Source organism: Cucurbita moschata, unplaced genomic scaffold, assembly GCF_002738365.1.
Source record: "Cucurbita moschata cultivar Rifu unplaced genomic scaffold, Cmos_1.0 Cmo_Scf00013, whole genome shotgun sequence".
NCBI lineage: Eukaryota > Viridiplantae > Streptophyta > Magnoliopsida > Cucurbitales > Cucurbitaceae > Cucurbita > Cucurbita moschata.
The window spans coordinates 2298403-2320887 of NW_019268529.1; the positions used below are offsets into that span (position 1 = coordinate 2298403).

Here is a 22485-nt window from a genome sequence, read left to right on the forward strand (position 1 = left end):
AAAAAAAAAAAAAAAGAAAAACAAAAAGAAAAGCCGAAATGAAACTTTTATAATTGAAATTACAAACGTGACCTTCCAAATCCCAAAGATAATTCTGCATGAATAAAATGGTATTTATTTATTTAAAAATGGAATTAATTAATAAGCAAGTAGGTTACGTGGCAGGAGTTTAATGTGAACATTGTGTACGTTTGGATGAACGGCGTGGATGATGAGATGGTAGGATGCTTGCGTAGTAGTGGTTGTAGGGGATTGGGGTCGACCAAAAAGTACTTAAAAGCATAATCCTTAACCACCAAACAAAGAAAGCAAAAACTTCATGGGAATATGTGCTTTGCTCTCCCTTCAAATGCATCCCTATTTTTTTTTTTAATTTTTTATTCTAAATTTAAAAAATATTTTAACTATTAAAATTTAATAATAGCACTAGGTGGTCATGATCTCCATATACATTTTTCTTTTTCTAAAATTAGATAAATAAATAAATAAATAAAGCAAATCTAGTTCCACTAAAACCGCCACGTGTAAGTTCGTGGCCATGGGTTAGCTTGCGTAGTGTCCTAATACAGAACCCGCGCTTGTATTTTTATGACTGTGATAAATAAGGAATATTGATTATTTAATTAATTAGTTAATTAATTAATTAATAAAAGGAGGAGAGAGAAGAGAATTGGAGGTTGTGTTGACGTTAACCCCTAGTTGGGGGCGTCCAGATCTTGCAGCTGTAAGAAGCTTCCCTTTCTCACACCACTCACTCTCTCTCTCTCTGGTTCTTTTTCTTTCTTCTTCTTCTTCTTCTTCTTCTTCTTCTTCTTCTTCTTCTTCTTCTTCTTCTTCTTCTTCGTCTTCTCTCTCAAGAATATTGGATTGACACGAAAGCGATGAATTGGGGGAAATCAAACAAGATAACACAGATTCACGCAATTTCGCCATGAGAGCTCATCGTTTGAGCTTCTTCATTTTCTCTCTCTCATTATTCACTTCATTCATCGGAGCCTTCCCGCTTCTTCGCGATTCTGCCATTTCAACTAGGAGGATTCTGCATCAGCCTCTCTTTCCGATAGGCTCTGAGCCGCCGCCGGATATTGAGTTAACCCCGCCGCCGCCTCCTGACTCTCCCTCCGACGTTCCGCCGTTTTTCCATGACCCGCCGACCACTCAAGATCAGACTCAACCGCCTCCTCCGTCTACCAATGGAACTATGCCTATCCCTGCTGCTACGGCGCAACAATCCAAGCCGACGAAGACCGTTGCGATTGCAATTTCGGTTGGGATTGTGACTTTGGGGATGCTCTCTGCTCTGGCGTTTTTTCTGTATCGTCACCGGGCGAAGCATCCGGGGGAGTCGCAGAAGCTTGTTGGAGGGAGTAATCCGGAGAGATTTCCGGAGGATTCGCGTGCGCCGCCGTCGAGTTTTTTCTATATTGGGACTGTGGAGCCGAGCCAGAGCTCTGTTGTTGAGCAGAATGGTGCTAATGGTGCTAATAGTTCGCCTTATCGCAAGCTGAATTCGATTAAGATGTCGGATCGGTACCGGCCGAGTCCGGAATTGCAGCCGCTGCCGCCTCTGCCGAAGCCGCCTATGGCTATGTCGCCTCCCGCTCTGTCGTCTTCGGATGATGAAAGCCAGAATACGGCATTCCATACTCCACAATGCTCGTCAATTGTTAGTCATGATGATGGCTATTTCTCACCGGCTTCTCGTCGAAGTAATTCTGTTAAGAGCTGTTCTACGGCAAGTTTTAAGAATGACCATATGAATTCCAATGCTCCTCCTATTCCTCATTCTAAAAGAACCTCTCCGAAATCTAGATTCTCGGTTTCTTCGACCAAGCGCAATACGTCTCAGCCTCAGCCACCACCGCCGCCGCCTCCACCGCGTCCGCTTGATGACCTTCGTGAAATTCCGAATTCGAAAGAAACAATGCCTTTCTCTTCCACGAGACCTAAATTTTCGAAGCCTCCGCCTCCACCAAATTTGGCGCTTCTTCAAACAATTAGCAATTCCGCCACATATCCTCAAATTCAGAAAACTGCTGCACCTCCACCTCCACCTCCGCCTCCGCCTCCGCCTCCACCGCCACCTCCACGACCACCGCCGCATCCGGTTTCGTATTCAACGCCACAAAAACTAGGGTTATCGGAAACCAGAATGGGTCCAGTCACTCCTCCAGATTCCTCCAAGTCACAATCCTATTCAACAGCGAGAACAAACTCATCGTCCAAATCCACACCGACATCTGCACCAGCAAATTCCGCTAACGAAGATGTTGTCGAAAGGATTAATTCGATGGAAAGGCTTGAATACGAAGATACAGAAGGTTCAAAACCGAGATTGAAGCCCTTGCACTGGGACAAAGTACGGGCAACCTCAGACCGAGCTACAGTATGGGATCAACTCAAATCAAGCTCATTCCAGTAAGTTGGTCTGTTAATACCGATTCTTGCAGATTTTTTGAATATTCATGAATTTCTGAGCTGAGATTTTTTCAGATTAAACGAGGACATGATGGAAACACTTTTTGGCTTCAATTCTGCAAATTCTGTTCCCAAAGAGGCCACGAGAAAGTCTGTTCTTCCCCCCGTTGAGAAGGAAAATAGGGTATTGGATCCCAAAAAGTCGCAGAACATTGCAATACTCCTAAGAGCTCTTAATGTCACGCGTGATGAAGTGATCGAAGCTCTTCAAGATGGTGAGTGCTTTCCCAAATTGGGGCTACTTACAATAATTTGTGATCTGACGTATGAACAATTATTTCACAACCGTGGCTTTGATCACCAGCGTGATTGCTTTTCATTATAAGCAGTTTTGAGTATGTTTTAAGAATTAACCATATCTCCATCATTATCAGCATTAGAAGATTGCTCATCTTTCTGCATCCTTCATTTTAGTTCATCGTGTTTGGTTATGAATCTTTAAGAAATTCATGTTTCTTTCTTCTGTTCTTCAATTATGGACTAAACAACTTTAGCTGATGAATTCTCCCGCATATTTCTTGGGGTTCTCAACTGAATAAATCAAAATCTTGTTTTACCTTTTATGTACTAATTTAAGATTGTACATTCTTGATTGTTATACTGTGTTCCCATGTTACTGATTCCTAAGTTTCGTACAGAATTCATTCCTTGGTCATTACTTTTTACATCTCTAATATCAATGCTCTTTTCTTTCTTAGCCACTTTCACTATTCCTCCTGACACATTTCCGCATTTTCACATTTACTGATGAGTTTCCGACCCTACCTTGCTTTTGTGCATTGATGTTGAATTTCCATAAAGTTAGTTGTCTTACGGTCGAATATCGTTCATTCTTTCTCTGTCAAGAATTATAATTAATTCCATACTTCTAAAGGGCCTAGTGAAAGTACCTTGCTCTTTGATGTTTCGATTGCCTTGCATTGAGAAAGAGATTCGTTGCTGTAAATGATTTTGGCTGGACTATATATCTCAATGAGTCTATGTTGGAGTGAATAGTGAAAGATCTGGTGATTAGGAGCATAGTTTCTATCGATATAATCCCAATTGCTTTCGACCGATAATATGTCCTGTTTTAAAATGCATTTGGTGGTTACATGCATCTGTAATGTCATTCTCATCATATGAAACGTACTTTTTGTTGGCAACAGGTAACCCGGAAGGGTTTGGTACCGAGCTTTTAGAAACGCTAGTGAAGATGGCTCCAACCAAAGAAGAAGAGATAAAACTGAGAGAGTACTGTGGTGATGGTTCAAAATTAGGGACTGCAGAAAGATTTCTGAAGGCAGTGCTTGAAGTCCCATTTGCCTTTAGAAGAGTTGAGGCCATGCTGTACAGAGCCAATTTTGATTCAGAAGTGAAGTATCTAAGGAAGTCATTTCAAACGCTTGAGGTAATTTGTCTAAATTTCTTTTGATAAACATTATGAGATGCAATGAATTATTAGTTTGTCTAAAATATTTTAATTTTCTCCAGGTTGCAAGTGAGGAATTAAAGAACAGTAGACTTTTTCTTAAACTCCTTGAAGCAGTTCTTAAGACGGGAAATAGGATGAATGTCGGTACAAATCGTGGTGATGCTAAATCCTTTAAGCTTGAGACCCTCTTAAAATTAGTAGATATAAAGGGAACGGATGGAAAGACAACATTGCTTCATTTTGTTGTTCAAGAAATTATCAGATCAGAAGGTGGTGCTGATTCAACTAGTGACAACCTTCAACCCCGTTCGCAATCGAAAATCGAGGATGAATTTAGAAAGCAGGGCTTGCAGGTTGTGGCTGGACTGAGCAGAGACCTTAGCAATGTGAAAAAAGCAGCTGGTATGGACTCGGACGTCTTGAGCAGCTATGTCACAAAGCTCGAAATGGGGCTTGAAAAAGTAAGGATGGTTTTGCAATTCGAAAAGCCAGGAATGCATGGAAAGTTCTTCGACTCGATGAAAACATTCTTGAAGGAGGCAGAAGAAGAAATAGTTAGGATCAAGGACGACGAAAGGAAAGCTTTATCTCTGGTGAAAGCGGTCACAGAGTATTTCCATGGTGACGCTGCCAAGGAGGAAGCTCATCCATTCCGAATCTTCATGATCGTTCGGGATTTCCTAACCATACTAGATCAAGTATGCAAAGAAGTTGGGAGAATGCAGGATGGGGTAATGGTGGGTGCTGCAAGATCCTTTCGGATATCGGCAACAGCCTCCCTCCCAGTCCTCAGCAGGTACAACATCAAACACGACCGAAGTTCCGACGAGGATAGCTCATCTCCGTAAACTCCCTTAACACAAGTACCTCTTAGGAAGCTTGCCAGGTTAGCTTTAATCCTCCATTGGGGGGAATTTCACTAGTTTCTTAGATCTCAAGCATCTTTCAGACCAAAAAAAGAATGGCAAACAGAGAATCTCCTTTGGAGACAACGACGCCCCCAGCAAAGTTTGTCCATTACTCAAAACACAGATTCCTGAAGCGGAATCAAGTTAGATTTTGCAGCAAAAAGGCAACAAAGACATGATCAAAGTGATGAAGAAACACCAAAAACAGCATGGGAAGAAGCACGAAGGAGCAGTGGCAAAACTGAAAGGTACGTCTCAATGAAATGAGATAAATAAAAAGATAGAAAGAGAGGAAATGAATGTTCCACTTAAGAATACACGGCTATAGATAGGACAGAGTACCCTATTTAGATCAGATTCCTACACATTTCCAGAGAAAAAGTAGAATGTTTTTGAGTTGCTGCTAATATGTTGTTGCATTTGTTCAATGTTTCATAATAATAAATATCAATTTTTTTGTTCATTGTTCTTGATTGTTGTTGGTAAGAAGAATATATTCTGCAAAGTCATATCCTATCCCAAAGGGGTAATCTTAAAGCTTCAGTTGATTGTAGTGTGGGTTGTTTTTAATTGAAAAGAAATGTGTGCCAAATCTAGAAGGACACTCAAATCTATAAATTTCTGTTTTTGGTCGGTTGGAAATCTGGCACTTTCTTCTCTCTGCTTCTCATAGTTCACAGCTCATAAAGCTCTCTCTTTCCTCCATTGCATTTTGTTATTCTATTGTCATCCAATTTCTATCTGATTTCCTCAGACTTTCATAAACCTAATAGAGGTAGCTGAAAATTTACAGTACAAAGAAATAATTATAAATATGTATGAAAAGAGTAAAAAACAAATGTTTTTTTTTTGGTCCCTAAATCTATCTTCATTTATTATTCAAATTTTCACAAAATAGGTATTTCAATAATGTGAAATGATGATTGAACATAGGATTCTCCCATGAATGCTGCTGGATTTTTATAGATCTCGTGTGCAATCATTTGAAATTTCATAAGTAGTTGAGACACCTAATGTGAGAATCCCACGTTCGACGGGGACACAATCCCACATTGGTGGGGGGAGGAGAACAAAACACCCCTTGTACGTGCGTAGAAATCTTTCTCTAACATATGCATTTTAAAGCTTGAAAGGGAAAACCTAGACGCGTTTTAAACCCTTGAGAGGAAGTCTGAAAGGGAAACTTTCCCTAGAAGACGCGTTTTAAAATCTTGAGGGAAGCCCGAATGGGTTTAAGATATGTATTCATGTCCATTATGAAATTTTGGAAGGTTCAGAAAAATAAGGTTGTGTAACGAATGAAGAGGTTGTTGAATGTTTGTACACTCTAGTTGATCACATTACTCATTTCTTGCTTTAAAGATTGAAAATGATCCCCACATATTAACACAAGTTCTTCCAGCATGTTTTGTACTCACTCAAATGAATTCGAAAAGGAAAATCACCCGACATAAAATTGCTCCAAGTAAAGTAAGATTAACCATAAAGTTCTTATGATTGTGTCACAAAAAATGAATGTGCACGTTGTTGGTAAATGCAGTAACTTTCATTTCCTTTTAAGTTTTTCTTAGTCCTTTTATATTAAAGATCACTCTTATTCACATGTGATCGCGGCTTATTCATGTACTCATCATTTACTCGATTGTCACAGTTTATTTCTTCAAGTGTGACGTGAGAGAACTTTTATTACTAGGACGATTCGTTCCTTATAAGAAAAGAGTTTTTTTTTTGGGATAAGCTCTATTATACTTAACTTGGTTTGTACCTTAAAGGGTTTGAGGTTTAAAAAATATAATAACAATAAATTCTAAAAGAAAGGAATCAAAATAATATTTTAATTAACATATAATAATAAATAAATAAAAAAGAATCTAAAAAAAAAAGTAGGGAAAGAAATTTTAATTTTTGATTTTTTTAAAAACTATAACTCTTAAGTGTCCCTCGAAATAATTTTTTTTTTTTTTAAAAGAAGAATTAAAACTTTTAAATTTTTAATAAAAAAAATTAAAGCATGAGAATAAATTTAGAAATAAAAATTATATTTTAAAATAATTTATTTATTTTTAAATAAAAAATGGGAAAAAAGAATAAAAAAATAAAAAGAATAGAAGGTGTTGTAAGAATGTTTTCCTTTTGTCCTTTGGGAAATTTTTATTCTTCTTTTTGGGACTCTCAAACCATCCGTCGGCAAAACAAGCCAAAATGCCTTTTCATTTATTTCCATAAATCCATTTATTTAATTTTAAAAAAAAACAACAAAATAATATATATATATATATATATATATATATATATATATATTAATATATAACCACAATTTAATTTGACCAAAAAGGTTTTCTTTAGTATCATTTGACCTAAAAGTTATATAAATATAATTAAAATAACGTCATAAATAAAATGATAATAATAAATTAATCCTTATAGTTAATTTTATATTATTATTGAATTTAATACAAATCTTAAATTACTATACATTTTTTTTAATTCAATATGCCAAATGGTTCAACCACTTTTGTTTTTATTTTGATATTTAATTTGGTAGAATATTAAATTAATACCAAAACAGTTTTAATTAGAAATAAATAAATAAACTCATGTTAGAATTTCATTTATTTAATAAAATATTAGTGCACAACCTTCACATGCATATAAAACTTATTTAAATGTAGAAATTAACATAAATTAAAGAAAAATGCTTGAATTAAACCGACAATGAAGTTTAGGTTTATATATATATATATATATATATTAATGTAATTTGGTTGAAAATGTAAGGACAAAATCGTAAGAAATAAAAATAATGTAATTATAAAAAAGTATTTTTCTTCTTATTATTATTTTGTTTGATGTGATAAGAGGCACGTTTCTTTTTTATCCCATTACCAAAAAGACAAAAATACAAATATGTTCCAATTTACTTTTATAACCCCAACTTTTCGGTTTCACTTAATAATAATAAAAAACATTATATATTTAAATAATAATAATAATAATAATAATAATAATAATTAGAGGTGTACATGGATTGAATTAGGTTGGAGATGTTTTTTAAATCCGAACAACTCAAATAGAGTTCATAATTTAGATTGAGTTATTGGATTTTTTTTTATTTAAATTCTACTTACCAAAAATACATATTACCTTAATAACTAAAATTTCATAAAACTCAAATATCAAACATCCACATGTCACAATGTATATTAGGTTGGGTTGAGTTGCGTTGTAACTCTATTTTTCAAGTGGGTCGAGTTAACTCAACAAAAAAAAAGAAATAACCTAGGAACCAATTCGAGTTTCGATTTTCTAAAAATTCAATTCAACCCGAAAAAAATCTAACCCAACCAACTTTTATTACTTAGATGGGAGTTCGTCCAAATTAGTCAAATTCTCAAACCCGTGATAAAATATCACATAATGATATTATATTTAGTTATAGGTTCCTTTTATCGATGCAATATTTAGTGGCATGGCTTTGTCTCTTTTATGAGTAACTCAACTTGGCACATAGAAGCATTCCACTTATCATTATCATGATGTGACATCTTTCGTTATCTTACGTTATTGTAATTTTATGTAGGGGTTAGGTTCGTGCCTTCCAAAAAATAATTATTTTATGGTGCGTAGGAGTTTAATTTATTTTTCATAGTTCGTTTTTATATGTTTTTTTTTAAATGAAAATTGTTAATGCATTATTAACATATTTATCTAGGATTTTATTTTTGAAAATGTAAATGGGTATCTTTGATGTACATGTTGTGGTCAATTTTTTTTATGTGTATACATCACTTAATGATTGAATCGTTAGGTTAAAATTTGCTTACGTCAAATGTAAGCGCAGCTCAAGTCCACTGCCAGTAGATATTGTCTTATTTGAGCTTTCTCTTCTAGGTTTTTCTTAGTTTTAAAATACGTCTGTCAGGAGACGTTTCCATATCCTTATAAAGAGTGTTTTGTTTCACTCTCCAACCGATGTGGAATTTCACAATCCACACCCCTTTGGGGCCAGCGTCCTCGCTGACACTCGTTCTCCTCTTCAATGATGTGGAACTCTAATCTACCCCTTTCGAGGCTGAGTGTCTTCGCTGGCACACCGCCCGGTGTTTAGCTCTGATACCATTTGTAATAGCTCAAACCCTGAAGGCCCAATATTGAAATGACATTTCAAGTAGCTATGACAAGAAATCGACAATATCAAATTTATCTCAAATATGGTTGGATTCAACCTATAATTTTAAAATTAATTTCAAAAAGTCATTCAAGATCTCTAAGCAATTTTCACATAATTGCAATGACCATTTTAGTCCTATTAAATACCATTATTCTATGATAGTCTTATAATTTTATTAATTAATCAGGTGTATGTATGCACATAATAAATTGTTAGGAAACATGATCCATCTTATTTTGATGTCAATTCTTTAGCTACAACACTAATTATTATTTCATACTAAAAAATAATGTTTTTTTTATTATTTTAGAATAAAATTATTTTTTTAGATTTTAAATATATCTAGTTTATTACGTTAATAATCATTTTTAATTTTTTCTAAAAGTTTTGATAATTACATAATTTAAGTTATATAATAGAAAATTCTAATACATTTGAAGCTGTATAATTATGTAATTATTAATCATATATAATTTTATTAATTACAAACACACTGGCCTGTTGCCATCTGGCATTCTCACGTGTCTGAAGAGATTTTGCATTTAGTTCCTTAAACGAATCGTTTTGAGATAGTTTTAGTAAAATGTAAATAAATAAATAAAATAAAAAATAAAAAAAAGCAAAACTACAAAACGCCGTTGCCGGGGATCGAACCCGGGTCACCCGCGTGACAGGCGGGAATACTTACCACTATACTACAACGACATCTTGTTATTTCGTTTTTAATTTACGTTAAAACAACTTTATTTTTCATTTTGATTCTTTGGTGGGGTGCTCTTTTTTCTTAAATAGTTTTCATTTTTAAAAAAGAAACATTAATTCAGTTAAATTACATAAACAAAAAAACTACGTCGTTTTGAAAATTAACCCTTTTTTCGAAATTTCTACGTGAATATAAACTTTAATTTTCAAAACTAAAAGCTAAAAATGATAAGTTATTAAATGAGAATTAAAATGTTTTCCTACTTTAAATTTTGATTAAGATGCGAAGAACATTTTTGTAACTGCCTACTTTATGAAATCTTAAATTGACTCAAATTCATCATCTTAAAGTGGAGAAGTGAAAACGTGCAAATTATAAATTCATACATTTTTAGAGAAATAATTAAGTTTTGTGTGGGATACTTCATACATAAATAACTCGAGTTTGTAAAACAGACTAAAAGGTTTACGTTCAAGTAATTAACTGAATTAATGCGTAGTGATCTCTCCTTATCACGACCCTTTCCCTTACCTTTTTTTTTTTTTTTAAAAAAAAACTTTGTATTGAAAATTCTCATTTATGTAATTCTCTATTAGGGTTAAATATGCATACATACACAACAAAAATATCACTAATCCAACTCCCATGCTCGCAGAGGAGCAATTACCAAGTCGGAATCACAAAACACTAAAATAATTTTTATGCACATGGAGAGATAACGATTACAAGTTCATATGACTAAGGGGTAATACAATTGTCGTGCATACATATAGGAGATTTCCTCCAAAGTCTTATCATAGAGTCCAATGTAATTTCTATACACAAATAGGTAATTATTACAATTCTCATTCACATAGATAGATATCTTAATGCTAATATAATTTTAATGCACATAAATAGGTAATTACTACAATTTTCATACACACATATGAATAATTATATGAAGTTTCGATATATACAAAAGATTCATAATATTTTAGAATATCATTTTCAAATATGCACAAACATAACAACAATCCATAGAATAGTCATACGTCCATTTTATGTAACGGTTCGAAAACATACAAAACGGTAGTAGTGAAATAACAAATTGTCTTGGAATCTAATCTAAGTGAATTCCCATAATTATTGTCTTATATTATTTTTTATATATCATATTTTGATTTCATTTGCATGCAACACCAAATATAATCCATCCTATTTTTTTTTTTAATTATCATTTTTAGTTGTTTCTAAAAAAAAAAATTGATAATTAAGACAATTAAACATATTTAAAGATTTCTTTTAGAACCCTTTTCACCCATTATAATTATTGTTCATTAAACAAATTTTAGTAAAATGTAAATGGTAAGAAAAACAAAGCGCCGTTGCCGGGGATCGAACCCGGGTCACCCGCGTGACAGGCGGGAATACTCACCACTATACTACAACGACCAATTTGTTATTTTCTATAAAATAAATGTTTGAATATTTTTGTTGTTTCTAAATAAGAGATGGCCATCGAGGCTTTCCATTAGAACTATGGATTACGTTGAACACGGACAAAATTATATCATTCACCCATTTCTTTTCTTAAATTTATTTTGGCAATGAGAATGAAAATTTCTAGATAACTATTTTATTTTTTAATTTTCTAAAGTTGTATTTATTTTCTGTGCTATTGTTTTCATTTTTTTTTTTAAAGAGAAACATTTTAGTTTTTAAAACCTAACTTAATTTCGAAAGCACCTACGAAATTAGACAATAAAAACAATAAGACTCAAGTGGAAATAATGATTATAAACGTTGATGAAACGAGGACGTTTGTGGAACCCACTACAAATTTGAGAATGCTTTTTGTGAAAGAGTAATGTCGTTTCTCTCCTACGAATATTCATCAAATTTTGGTTTGGTTTGGTTGGGTTGGTTAGTCGAGCAACTCTATATTTTTGGGTTGGATTGGGTTGTCAAATTATTTAAAAAAATCATATTTATCCGCCCCATTGAATATCAAACATTTACAATTAACAATGCATCACTCATATCTTTATAAACACTAAATATTTTTAATTTTCTAAAAATAGGGTAGAGTTAAATTGTAACTCTATTTTTAGGTTGGTCAAGTTGACACGACCAGAAAAGACGTCTTAACTAGTAAATCAAATTCAACCTTCCATTTCCAAAACTTTAACCTAATAAAAAAAAAAAAAAAAAAAACACTTAACCCAATCATAGACTCGTATGACCTAATATGTTATCATAGGGTTCGGCAACTCAGCCCAAATGAAAACTGAAACCTAGACCGTGGCCTAGGAGGTTGGGTCTGCATTTCAGCGTCTGTTTCTTCTGCGAGGTTCTCCTCTTCTAACCGTCCTACATTTCTGGTGGAGAGGAAAAATAAGGCTTTGGTTCTTTCCTCCGAACCAGAAATCAAGCATGGTCCCTTCGATGCTGTTTCGTGCTTCTACTTGCCTTCTTTTTCTCGCCCTGTTCTTCGCTTTAGCATACTCCATTCCTGACCCTCAACAGCTTCGTCTTGGTGCGTTTATTTTCCACTTCTTGCGTTTCTTTTTCATGCCGATTGCACTAGTTTTTTTTTATTTTTTTTTATTGTTCTTTACTTGTTTAGGATTGTTATACTTTCAATGTGTTCTTTTGTGCTCTCTATTTTGGTTTTGGCAGTGTACGATTATACTTGCATTTTTCTGCTCTCCCCCTAGACCAGGGCGTTTATAGATTTTGTTTTTGGGAATGCTATGGATTGGTGCAGGGGAAAAGTTTCTTTAGAAATGAATTGCTGATTAAACTGTGATTTCTTTGTTGCTTTAGTTTCAACGACACATTCTATGATAGAAATTCAAAATTTTAACTTCTTGGTTGAGGAAGATGTCCTCTTGGTTTATGCTTCAACAATTACATGGTACCCATGGATTCAAGATTATTGATGCATATGTACTCAATTATTGGGAAGATAGGTTCTTCATCTCTTAATTTAATTTCATGAAAATTGGGAAAGAAGAGTTTCCATTACCATTATCTAGGCTGTTACCTTCTTTGATAGAAGTTATAACTTCTTGAAAAGCTTTGAAATTTCGATTTCGCGAGTGTAAGAAAAATATTTTATGGTCCATTCATTCCTTGATGGCATATATTGCCTACTCATGTTCCTGGTCTCTTCAGTTGTCTCTGAATCCACAACTCTGCAACTATCTCGTGGCTTGCCTGTGCAAAATTCACCAGGTTCCAAACCTGGAACTGTGGTGGTTTGTGAAAGAGTATACATCCAAGGATTATTGAGGATTAAAAATCTGTGGAAGCTTGCCCACACGGTAAAAGTGAAGCTTTCCATGATAAATTCAAGTGCTCGGATACCAAATGTAGAGGTTTGTTTTCACAGGTGAGTGCATTATAATTTTTTTTTTTTAATAATACCGAATATTGAGGATTGTTCTCCAGGTTTGTTTTTGGGGGCAAGCCTACAAAAAATTTGATTTTCATATGAGTGAAGAACACAAATATACTCTATACTAGATCTGATTAACCTTCTAAATACCATGGCTTGGCAGGAACATGTCACTTGGTATAGGGATGTGTCCACAAAGTCAGTGGGAGAAAGTTGCCAAGGGTTCTTGGGCTCAATCCATGTCGCCGTTTGACCACAAGCTTGTAGATATCAGAACTTCTGGGTTATCCTTGGAAAGTTTTGAGGTATCTATTGAAGAAGGTATGTGCATCTATACTGTGAATTGCAAAAGAAAAACAAAGGGGGAGAAATTCGATTTCAACCTTATCTGCTTGTGGAAGAAGATTGACTCTAAGCCTCCCCCTCCCTATTGCAGAATTCTTTATGTACCGCATAGTTTTTTTAATCCTGGGCTTGGTGTTGATGAGTTCGGCCTCCATTCTTGGCAAGTCATTGGTATTCTATTATGGAAGTGCTATGACAATTGGAGTTCTCCTTGTAGTGTTAATGATCCTTTTTCAGGTAATTAGGTCGTATCTTCTATCTTAACTTAAATGTATATATCATACTTCTTTCGATGTTATTATGTTTCTTATTGAATAAAAAATGGATATGTAATATTTACTACTTTGGATCTTGTAAAAGTGTTCTGTTTCTGGGAACTTGGAAGTTGGTGCTGGCTTTAGGATATTGTTGTGACTTTGAGCATGCCGTTTCTACTTTCTTAGTTGTTGATCTTGATGAGAATATCATGATATTATTCTCTTTATGGTTTTCAATATTGACTTTCCAATTATCTTTATTAGGTCTTAGCAGTTTGAGTCACTGGTTCAAATTATATGAGGGGAAAAGAGAAAATTTCAGTACAGAGATAAGTTCATGTCCGCAACCCAAACTATAGACTATATGTAGTTCAAGCTACGAATTCAAATCACCCAGGCCCATAGCTGACTCATGTGAAGCATCCGTTTCCCAAAGGATTTTTAACCAAAGTTCTCTGGTTAATGCCCCTTTCAAATTTCTTTGTACTCCTATTAATCCTTTCATGGTTGAATCTCCTCCACATTTTGCTCGTTGTGTTGACATCCCCCCTCAAGCATAAGCACTCCCCCAAAAAACCAACCAATGGATACTCTCTCCTTAAAAAAGTCTGCCTCTGTGTTGAACTCCATATAGTCTTGGTAAATGATCTCTCTGCCTTTATGATTTTTAGTTTTTTGCAACAAAACAATATTAGGATTATCTCCTTCATAATCTTTATGATTTTTATCCATAAAGCCCTAGAAACCTAGTTGCATCTTCTTAAATGCATAAAAACTGGCCTCCCTCATCTCCACTTGAGAATCTTTTCATGATATACATTTGAGGAAAGGTTATTCAACTCCCTCAAGCCTTTTAAGTTCAGCATTGAAGCCTTCTTCCTCACCCTTGGGCCGACCTGTATTGTTCATGGTTTTTGTCTTAAACCTGTAATTTGGCTTACCTCCCTTTTTGGGTACAGATAATGAATGGCCTTTTGTAAGGGCTGTGGCTGTTTAATAGGTAAAATGATATAGAACGGAAACTGTGAACTTGGATTCGTGGTTCATCCCCATTCTATTTATTTCTCTAATCTCTTTTTCCAATGAGATTGTCTATTGCTTGAAAGATATATGGAAATGTGACTATAGCTTGATCGCGTTGTGTTCAATAATGTAATAATACTTTTTTCTTGCCTGGTTACTGACAGGGAATGAAGCTTCTTCCTACCGGTCGGAAGAGCTCACTTGCAATTTTTCTATATGCATCTGCAGTGGGTATCAACCTTTTGTCAGTCTCACATATCTTCTTTCTGTGATCATAGAAGTACTGAATGTACAACTTACAATCCATCTTTCCACAGGTTGGTCTGGGATCTTTTTTCCTCCGTTACATACCTGGATTATTGCATCAAATACTTTTGGAAATGGGTATAAGTGAGGACATGTATAATCCTGTACGTAACTAATCTTTCATCCTTCTTGATAATTTACCTCTCTATTTCAGTCATGAATGAATTTACAGAAGTGTTGACTTTTTATCTTATTCTCTTTTGATGCGTTGGCACCTCATAATCATGTTGGTTAGAAAAAACTTCACGTATGTGTGTATTGGCTAAAATTTGCCTAAATGCTCGCAGTGACTATATACGACGACCAATTCAAGGTCCCTTACATACTGGACCATGACATTACAACTATTGTTTAAACACGAATATCTATCAATTCATTGATATACCTTTATTTAGCCATTGGTCGATCTGAATCATATCAAGTTAGTCACAGACCACACATCCTTACTGCAAAACATTTTTGTACCTGCGTGCATTTTTTTAATTGAAGTAATCTTTCAAAAAATAATCCAACTGGAAAACCTTAACAATAATGTGTTCCACTCTGCTCTTCTTGCAGCCTTCTAGGACATATATATGTGTATCTTGTACATCATGTTACTTTTATCATTTTTCCACTTGGTTTATAACCAAAGTGGTATTCTTTCTTATAAGTTCATTGAAATGCATTAGCTACCGGGGAACTAAATGCTTCTTAAATTATTGATTACAGGTAGCTACATTTCTACTGGCTTTTATTTTTCTGATTGGAGCATGGTTGGGCTTTTGGGTAGTCCACAAATTTGTCCTTGATGAAGATGGATCAATTGATACTAGCACATCGCTTTTTGTCACATGGTGCATACGGATTTTGGCTGCTCTTCTGATTCTTCAGGTTTTCTCATTGTCATTACTACCTCCATTGTTGGAAATTATTTATGCATTTGTACTCTTTTGTTAATTGGATTTAAAGATGATCACCCAACACTACAATGTGCGAAAATGGAAAATTTAAAGATATTTTATATCTGATGTTGCCTCAAGGACGGGAGGATTTGGAATACATTAGCTATTATATATGTTGTTTTTCTTTCCCTGATAAGAGAGTCTATAACAAGTGAGACTAATCCAAGTATCTTGAAACTTATGTCTGTGCTTAATATGTATCATATTTTCAAACAATTTTCTGTTGATAAATTTAAATTACTTTCAGTGTTCTTTGGATCCATTGCTGGCAACAGGAGTTTTAATATGTGGAATAATGGCTTCATCAATACTGAGGAGAACTTTTAAGTTGAGATTTCTTCGTCGGCAGTACAAGTTTGTATTCTATCCAAATCTAGACTACTTTCCTTTTTTCACTACGGATCACATTATTTATTAGAATGATATACAAGCTCAATTACCATTTCTTTGTGTTATTAACAATCATTTCGCTTATTTCAATCGGGTAAGCAAATTGAACTTCTCCAATTCAGAATGTGAGTTGTGAACTTATTTAACTACGCAATTCATGGAACTGTTGTACTGTGGAAATATCTGTTCTTCTAATCTAAAATATATAGAAAGTGACAGCAAGTCTACAAATCAGGCATATGTTTCATGTATTTCAAATAATGTACGTCATTGCGGGTTGTTTTTGTTCAGGAATTTGTTCAAATCGCCAAAGAGAAAACTCAAGAGATCTCACATCTCTGATAAGCCACGTTTTGATGATTCTGATGATGAACTCGCCATGAAGTCTCCCCTGAGTTATGAAGACCCTGGGTTCTATCGATCTCAAGACAGAAACTTTGCCCTTCAGTCCTGCAGTCTTTCTGAACGTGGTATGTTAAATGTCTCTAGTAACGCTTCTGAACTAATAAGAGACATTCTAGAATAAAAACACTTTGTTTATGATGCAGATGAATATCCTTCGACATTCCATTCCACACCTGGACGGAGAGAATTTTCTAAGGATGAGTGGAAAAGGTTCACAAAGGACTCAACCGAAAAAGCTTTGGAAGGACTAGTTTCTTCGCCAGATTTCGGCAGGTGGCTCGTTGACAATGCAGATAGAATCAGCATAACTCCCCAAAGCAGTAGAAGAGCTGAGAAAGGTCGAAAGTGGCTCCCTTGGTTGTGATTGGTCAAGGTCAAACGCAATGGTAGATTAGGTATGTAAAACATACTGCCTGCATAGTTATCATGATTTTTCTGGGAAGCAGTAGGATGTGTTTAGACAAATTGATCACACCCCCTAACTTGTATTTCCTTGTCTGTTAGATCATTAGTCATCACCTAGGTTCAGGGTATCTAAGAGACTTATATGTTCGCGTAGATTTGCATACATTTAGCCATTGAATGGGAAGCATGTGTGGTGTAACTTTATAGCCTTTTGGGGCTGCACCTAACTTCAATTCAGTATTTACTGCACCCATGATTTTCATGGAGTGGTTGTCACTGTATCACTTTGAAATGTAATGTAACTTTATAGCCTTTTGGGGCTGATTGGCTTCAATTCAATTGTTATTGTACCATGCTTTTGACGGAGGATTATTATTTCATTCTTGTAACATTAAGATGTAGAGCTCAAGGGGGAGGAGCTTAGCTGCAAATTGCTCAAGATGGTCATATACTAACTTGGTCGGTTGATGAAGTCCAATAGTTAGCCTCGGTTCCTTGTGTCTTTGGATGATTGTAATTCAATTCAGGCGCTTATCTTCGTTTGAGCAATGTGACAGTAAATGAATAGAATGTGAAATGAAGGGTCGTCTGAATAGTTACCATCTTGGTGGGTTGAAAAAGCATTTTTGCCTTTGCTAGATAATTCCTTTACTCTCTTAGACATATCAAATGATTGGTTGCTTCTCAGCCTGAAATCGCTTTATTTCCATTTGAGTTCGATCATCATTGTGCCCGTAAGTTCAATGATATCCCTTTGATGATGAGAATGGACCTCGACCTCGATCTCTTGTCGAGGTCAAGGTGAGCAATTGGGTCTTGGCATGATCGTAGGGGTGGTCTTAGCTCTCGTTAGAACTTTTGGTATTATTTATATGAAAAATCTTACTCTTTTTATTTTATTGATCACGATCTAGTTGGCATTGGATTTCTCGGATGGGTCAAAGAGATAGTTGTCACGGTCCTACATATAATATGGTTTTGACACTAGTCAGCCTCATTCTTTATTATTTTGTCTGGGTTTCCTTTTTCAAGCTTTCTTGAAGCTAAAATAGTCTAATCATCTATTGGTCAATCTCTTCCTACTAGTATTCATGGACCTCGACCAACAAACACTAGCTTGTGACATTTGATTTTCTGTTTGTTGTGTTTGACCTGCTTGAGGGACGTTGAAGTGCACTCACAAAAGATCACGTGATTGTACAAGGTTTGTACCTCTACACGAATAGTGGGGTCAGCCCTGACCAAGGAATGGTTGACCTTGACTTGGTTTCAGCCTTTGCCTTTTCCTTCGCTACTTCCTATTTGTTTTTAGGGTGTCTCCTTCCATTAAGGTGTCCTCGTTATTGAAGAGAAGATAGCAGAAATATAGAAGGTTCGTTCTTTCACTTGGTGTTTCCTCTGTCATGTGTAAGTTTCAGGAGCCAACCTTTTGTTCCTCATAAATGCCGCTAACTTTTATTACTAAAATTCATTAAAAAATGTATTTGATTTTCACGTAGCAATAGGATAATTTTGTATTCGAGATTCAAATAGTATTAAAAAAAAAACGAATAATTTTAATAGCGAAAAGATAATGCATTATATGGAAATCATTAATATTGGGAGGGCAACTTAAAAGGTAAAGAGCATCATAGTTTGGGAGAAGTGATGAAAACACGTAGAGCATAGAATAGGAATATCTTTTGATGCAAATTTCCTTCATTCCAAGAAATCTATAACCCAAATTCCAATTCCTTTCATTTTCAACACCATTCAATTTCTATTCCCGTTCAGTTTATTCTATTCCCACTCTTTTCCCTCATCAATTTAACCATTCCTCTCAATTTCTCCCCTTCAAATTGAATCAAATTCCTCGCCGGAATCCTCCCCCATTATCATGAGCTACTACGACCACCAACAGCCGCCGGTTGGGGCTCCGCCGCCACAAGGTTAGCCTGACACACCGCCGTTTGTTCAATTACTAATGGGTCCTCTGTTTCAGAGGTTTTGATTCATTCATTGATTGATTAATTCTTGTAGGGTTCCCTCCCAAGGACGCTTACCCTCCGCCTGGGTACCCCGTTCAGGGCTACCCTACGGCTCAAGGGTACCCCCCTCCTCCGCCGCCGCCGGTGTATGCCCCACAGTACGCTCCGACTACTCAGCAGCCTCCTCCCAAGGACAAAACTGGTTGCCTTGAAGGATGGTCAGTCACTTCCTCTGTTCTTGTAATCCAATGGAATTTCTTTAATTCCTCTAATTAACTACTAATTCTCTGTCTTTACATACTTAACTTCAGAGATTAATTACTATGAAATTAATAATTTAAAATGTGATTGACGGAAGAATTATCCAATATATAATAAAAATGATTGTTTTGCAGTTTAGCAGCACTTTGCTGTTGCTGTCTCTTGGATGCTTGCTTCTGATAAAGATGGATGGATGGATGGATGATCTTAAGCACTCAACTTATTATTCTAATTTCATTGCATTGTACTATCACCATCATCTAATCTTCCTATACTACTAATCCTATGTTTTTTTTTTAATGAAAAATCTTTTTATCACATTGATATTTCGAGAAATGAATACAAAATAGTATTCGTACGGAATTCAAAATACGGATTAATAAGTCACGACGATAAATAAAGAAATAATGAATACATAATAATATTTAGTCTCAGACTCTGTAACCTTTAGATGATTCTAAATACGCAATCTAAACTATATTGAATGGTAAAGAAAATTAGCTATAAACTAGTAGACACAAAGAGATCGCATGAGCACCCACAACCTAAGCCCAAGCCCAGAAACCAACCCAACCCAGTCCAGTAACCACCCCAAGCAATATAGCTCACTAACCCAGTTCAGCGTGCAGCTTACAGCTCGGCTTAGTTCAGCGTGTGTATCAACTCGGGCTGGCTTGGTCAATGGTTAACTTCCTACTCAATAGGAAGCTCCACGGTTAACGAGCAACTGTTTTAAGTCAAATAGGTCCGTTTGACTCAAATTTTCATCATGTTTTCGATTTTGAGGTTAGTTTTCCCTAATTTTACCTAAATTTCATTTAAATATGCTGATTTGTAGTATTTTGATTAAAAAAAAAAAAAATTTAGTTAGTTATTTGAAATTGACTTTTATGAAACTTTTTAGAACATTTTGTATACATTTAATATTGGGACGATTGTTTATCTGTGTGCAGAAGAATCGTGGTAATTATCTGTCTATGTGAATGAAAATTACATAGGACGTGAGACAACTACCCATTTGTGTGCATGAAAATTATTTTGGATATTAGTTAGGGCCTTTGAGTAAATTACCTATGAGTGTACATAGGACTAATATCACTTCTTCGTAATATGATCGTGTGGCAATTCCTAATCTGACTGCATGGAAATTGAACCTGTTTTAGCATTTTACTTGTGACAATAGTTTATCTGTATGCATGAAGTAAAATCAACTTTATACCATTTACTAGCCACTTGAGTCATTGTTGTTTAGTGTAATTGTATGCGTATTTAGTTCGGAGGATTATTTATATTTGAATTATGAGGCAATGTTTTCTCTGTATATATATTTGAGTTCCTACGTAAATAATAATTATGAAAATCAATCCATTTGATTGATAGGAAGATTTTTATAATCAATTCGAGCATAATTTAATTTATTTAGATATAATTTTTTCAATCAATCCCATTTTAAATGTTGAATATGTAAAAAGGTTAAATAAATATGAAAAACTATTTGTAATTTTTAAGAATCTTAAGTATATATGTTAAGATAGAATTGTAATATTGTCGGCGAATATTATCGTTTTGACGATAAGTATGAAATGTGTGGCTCTTTCAAGTGATCGAACTATTGAAGTTTTGAAAGGCATCTAATTGTTGAAACAATATAGAAAATAAGAGATTGAAAGGAATAACAAAAATCATTTCTTTTTCAATTAAAGGAAAACCCACATGCTCAATGTATCTACACATACATTTAACTTCTCTAATACGCAATCTTCACACTTTTTTTTTTTTTCATTCCAGATGCCTAAAGTAAAAAAAAAAAATCATTTATGAAAAAAAAATTAACATATTCACATAATTTACACATGAAAATTATCGAACGTTATCTTATTAAGTTCTAGAAAAACATTAATTCAATAGTTCTAAAAAAGTCAAGTCATATTGTTTTTCTTATATTATATTCCCATTAACATAATTTAACGTGAATCTAGTAGATATCATAAAACATAACAAGCTATGAACAAATGACTTGAGAATTTGACAAACTCGAATCAATCAAATTCGAACGAACAAAACGTTGAATTGAATCGTACCCGTCTTTATTGGAGGTTATTACTCTTTTTTTTTTCAAGTTGGGTTGAATTATATTTAGAATAGAAAATTGGTTTTGGTTTGTATGAAATAGAAAATTGGTGTTGGTTTGTATTAAATAGAAAATTGATGTTGGTTTGTAATGTTGGCATTTTTAATTAGTGTTGTTTGTATGTCAAATCAATTTTACTTTTATTTTTACGATTATTATGAATATTAAAAATATTTAATATTTGTAATTGAATATTAAAAATTATATTTTAAATTAAACATAAAACTTTTAAATGCATTTTATTTAATAGGATTTAATAAGTTGATTTATATTAAAAAAAAACTATAATTATTCGACAAAGAGGATTAGATATAGATGCGGTCATACATTACGTAAACAAGCATCTGACAACGGATAAAAAGGAATAAAGTTTTGACTTTTGGTCAAACATAAGCACGTGCGATGCATGATTTAATCTCTTTTTGGGGAGTGGTCGGCTGGTCAAACTCGTGCCACAGACAAAACACACCGCCGACGGCTATTTTTTTTTTCCTTTAAAAAAAAGATAAAATAAATAGCCTTCTATACAACACCATACGAAGCTTCTTACAAAATTCTTTATATATATATATATGTAAATAAAACACATGCACCAAACACGCAATTCCCAATTTTAAAACAAGCTTTCACCTCAACTTATCCATGGAACCTCACTCCTACTCTTCTTCTTCTTCTTCCTTTTCCTTTTACTACTCCGACCCCGACGGAGTTCACAAGGCATCGTCGAGGTCGCCGAAGAAGGCGGTTGCACCTCCGCCTCCGATGCCTCCGAGGGTTTACAAAGTGGAGCCCATCGAGTTTCGAGATGTCGTTCAGAAGCTAACTTCACCTCCCGAGTATCTAGATCCTCGCCTTAAAGCCATGCCGGCTCCACGCCCAAATCTCTCCAATCCGCCGCCGTGCTCTTCCCGCCGCTGAAAGATATTAGCACAACACAACTATTGTTGTTAATATATTTGTATCATTCTTACGTTTCATATTTTTTATGATTTCTT

At 34.7% G+C, this 22485-nt stretch overlaps 3 protein-coding genes and 2 non-coding genes across 6 annotated transcripts; 3 read left to right on the forward strand and 2 right to left on the reverse strand.

Moving 5' to 3' along the window:
* Positions 1-689: 689 nt before the first annotated feature.
* Positions 690-5263, forward strand: LOC111451385 (formin-like protein 6). Its single transcript, XM_023091785.1, has 4 exons — positions 690-2418; positions 2494-2693; positions 3627-3868; positions 3952-5263. Exons 1-4 carry the CDS (start codon positions 932-934, stop codon positions 4738-4740), a joined length of 2718 nt encoding a protein of 905 aa, XP_022947553.1. The 5' UTR covers positions 690-931; the 3' UTR covers positions 4741-5263.
* Positions 5264-9604: 4341 nt separating this feature from the next.
* Positions 9605-9676, reverse strand: TRNAD-GUC. The gene has a single exon. It is a non-coding gene; the product is annotated as a tRNA-Asp (tRNA).
* A 1360-nt stretch (positions 9677-11036) lies between these two features.
* On the reverse strand, positions 11037-11108 carry TRNAD-GUC. Its single transcript has one exon. It is a non-coding gene; the product is annotated as a tRNA-Asp (tRNA).
* An 841-nt stretch (positions 11109-11949) lies between these two features.
* Positions 11950-17484, forward strand: LOC111451852. The gene is made up of 10 exons (XM_023092439.1): positions 11950-12192; positions 12834-13050; positions 13220-13377; positions 13493-13638; positions 14846-14908; positions 14999-15091; positions 15699-15860; positions 16179-16285; positions 16613-16791; positions 16870-17484. The coding sequence occupies exons 1-10, from the start codon at positions 12090-12092 to the stop codon at positions 17088-17090; spliced, it is 1449 nt and encodes a 482-aa protein (XP_022948207.1). The 5' UTR covers positions 11950-12089; the 3' UTR covers positions 17091-17484.
* A 1413-nt stretch (positions 17485-18897) lies between these two features.
* On the forward strand, positions 18898-19722 carry LOC111451063 (cysteine-rich and transmembrane domain-containing protein WIH1-like). 2 transcript variants are annotated; one of them, XM_023091317.1, is made up of 3 exons: positions 18902-19059; positions 19151-19316; positions 19494-19722. In XM_023091317.1, the coding sequence occupies exons 1-3, from the start codon at positions 19008-19010 to the stop codon at positions 19537-19539; spliced, it is 264 nt and encodes an 87-aa protein (XP_022947085.1). In that variant the 5' UTR covers positions 18902-19007; the 3' UTR covers positions 19540-19722. The 2 variants fall into 2 exon arrangements, with proteins under 2 accessions (XP_022947084.1, XP_022947085.1); XM_023091316.1 differs by lacking the exon at positions 19494-19722 and having other exon boundaries at positions 18898-19059; positions 19151-19422.
* The last annotated feature ends 2763 nt before the right edge of the window (positions 19723-22485 follow it).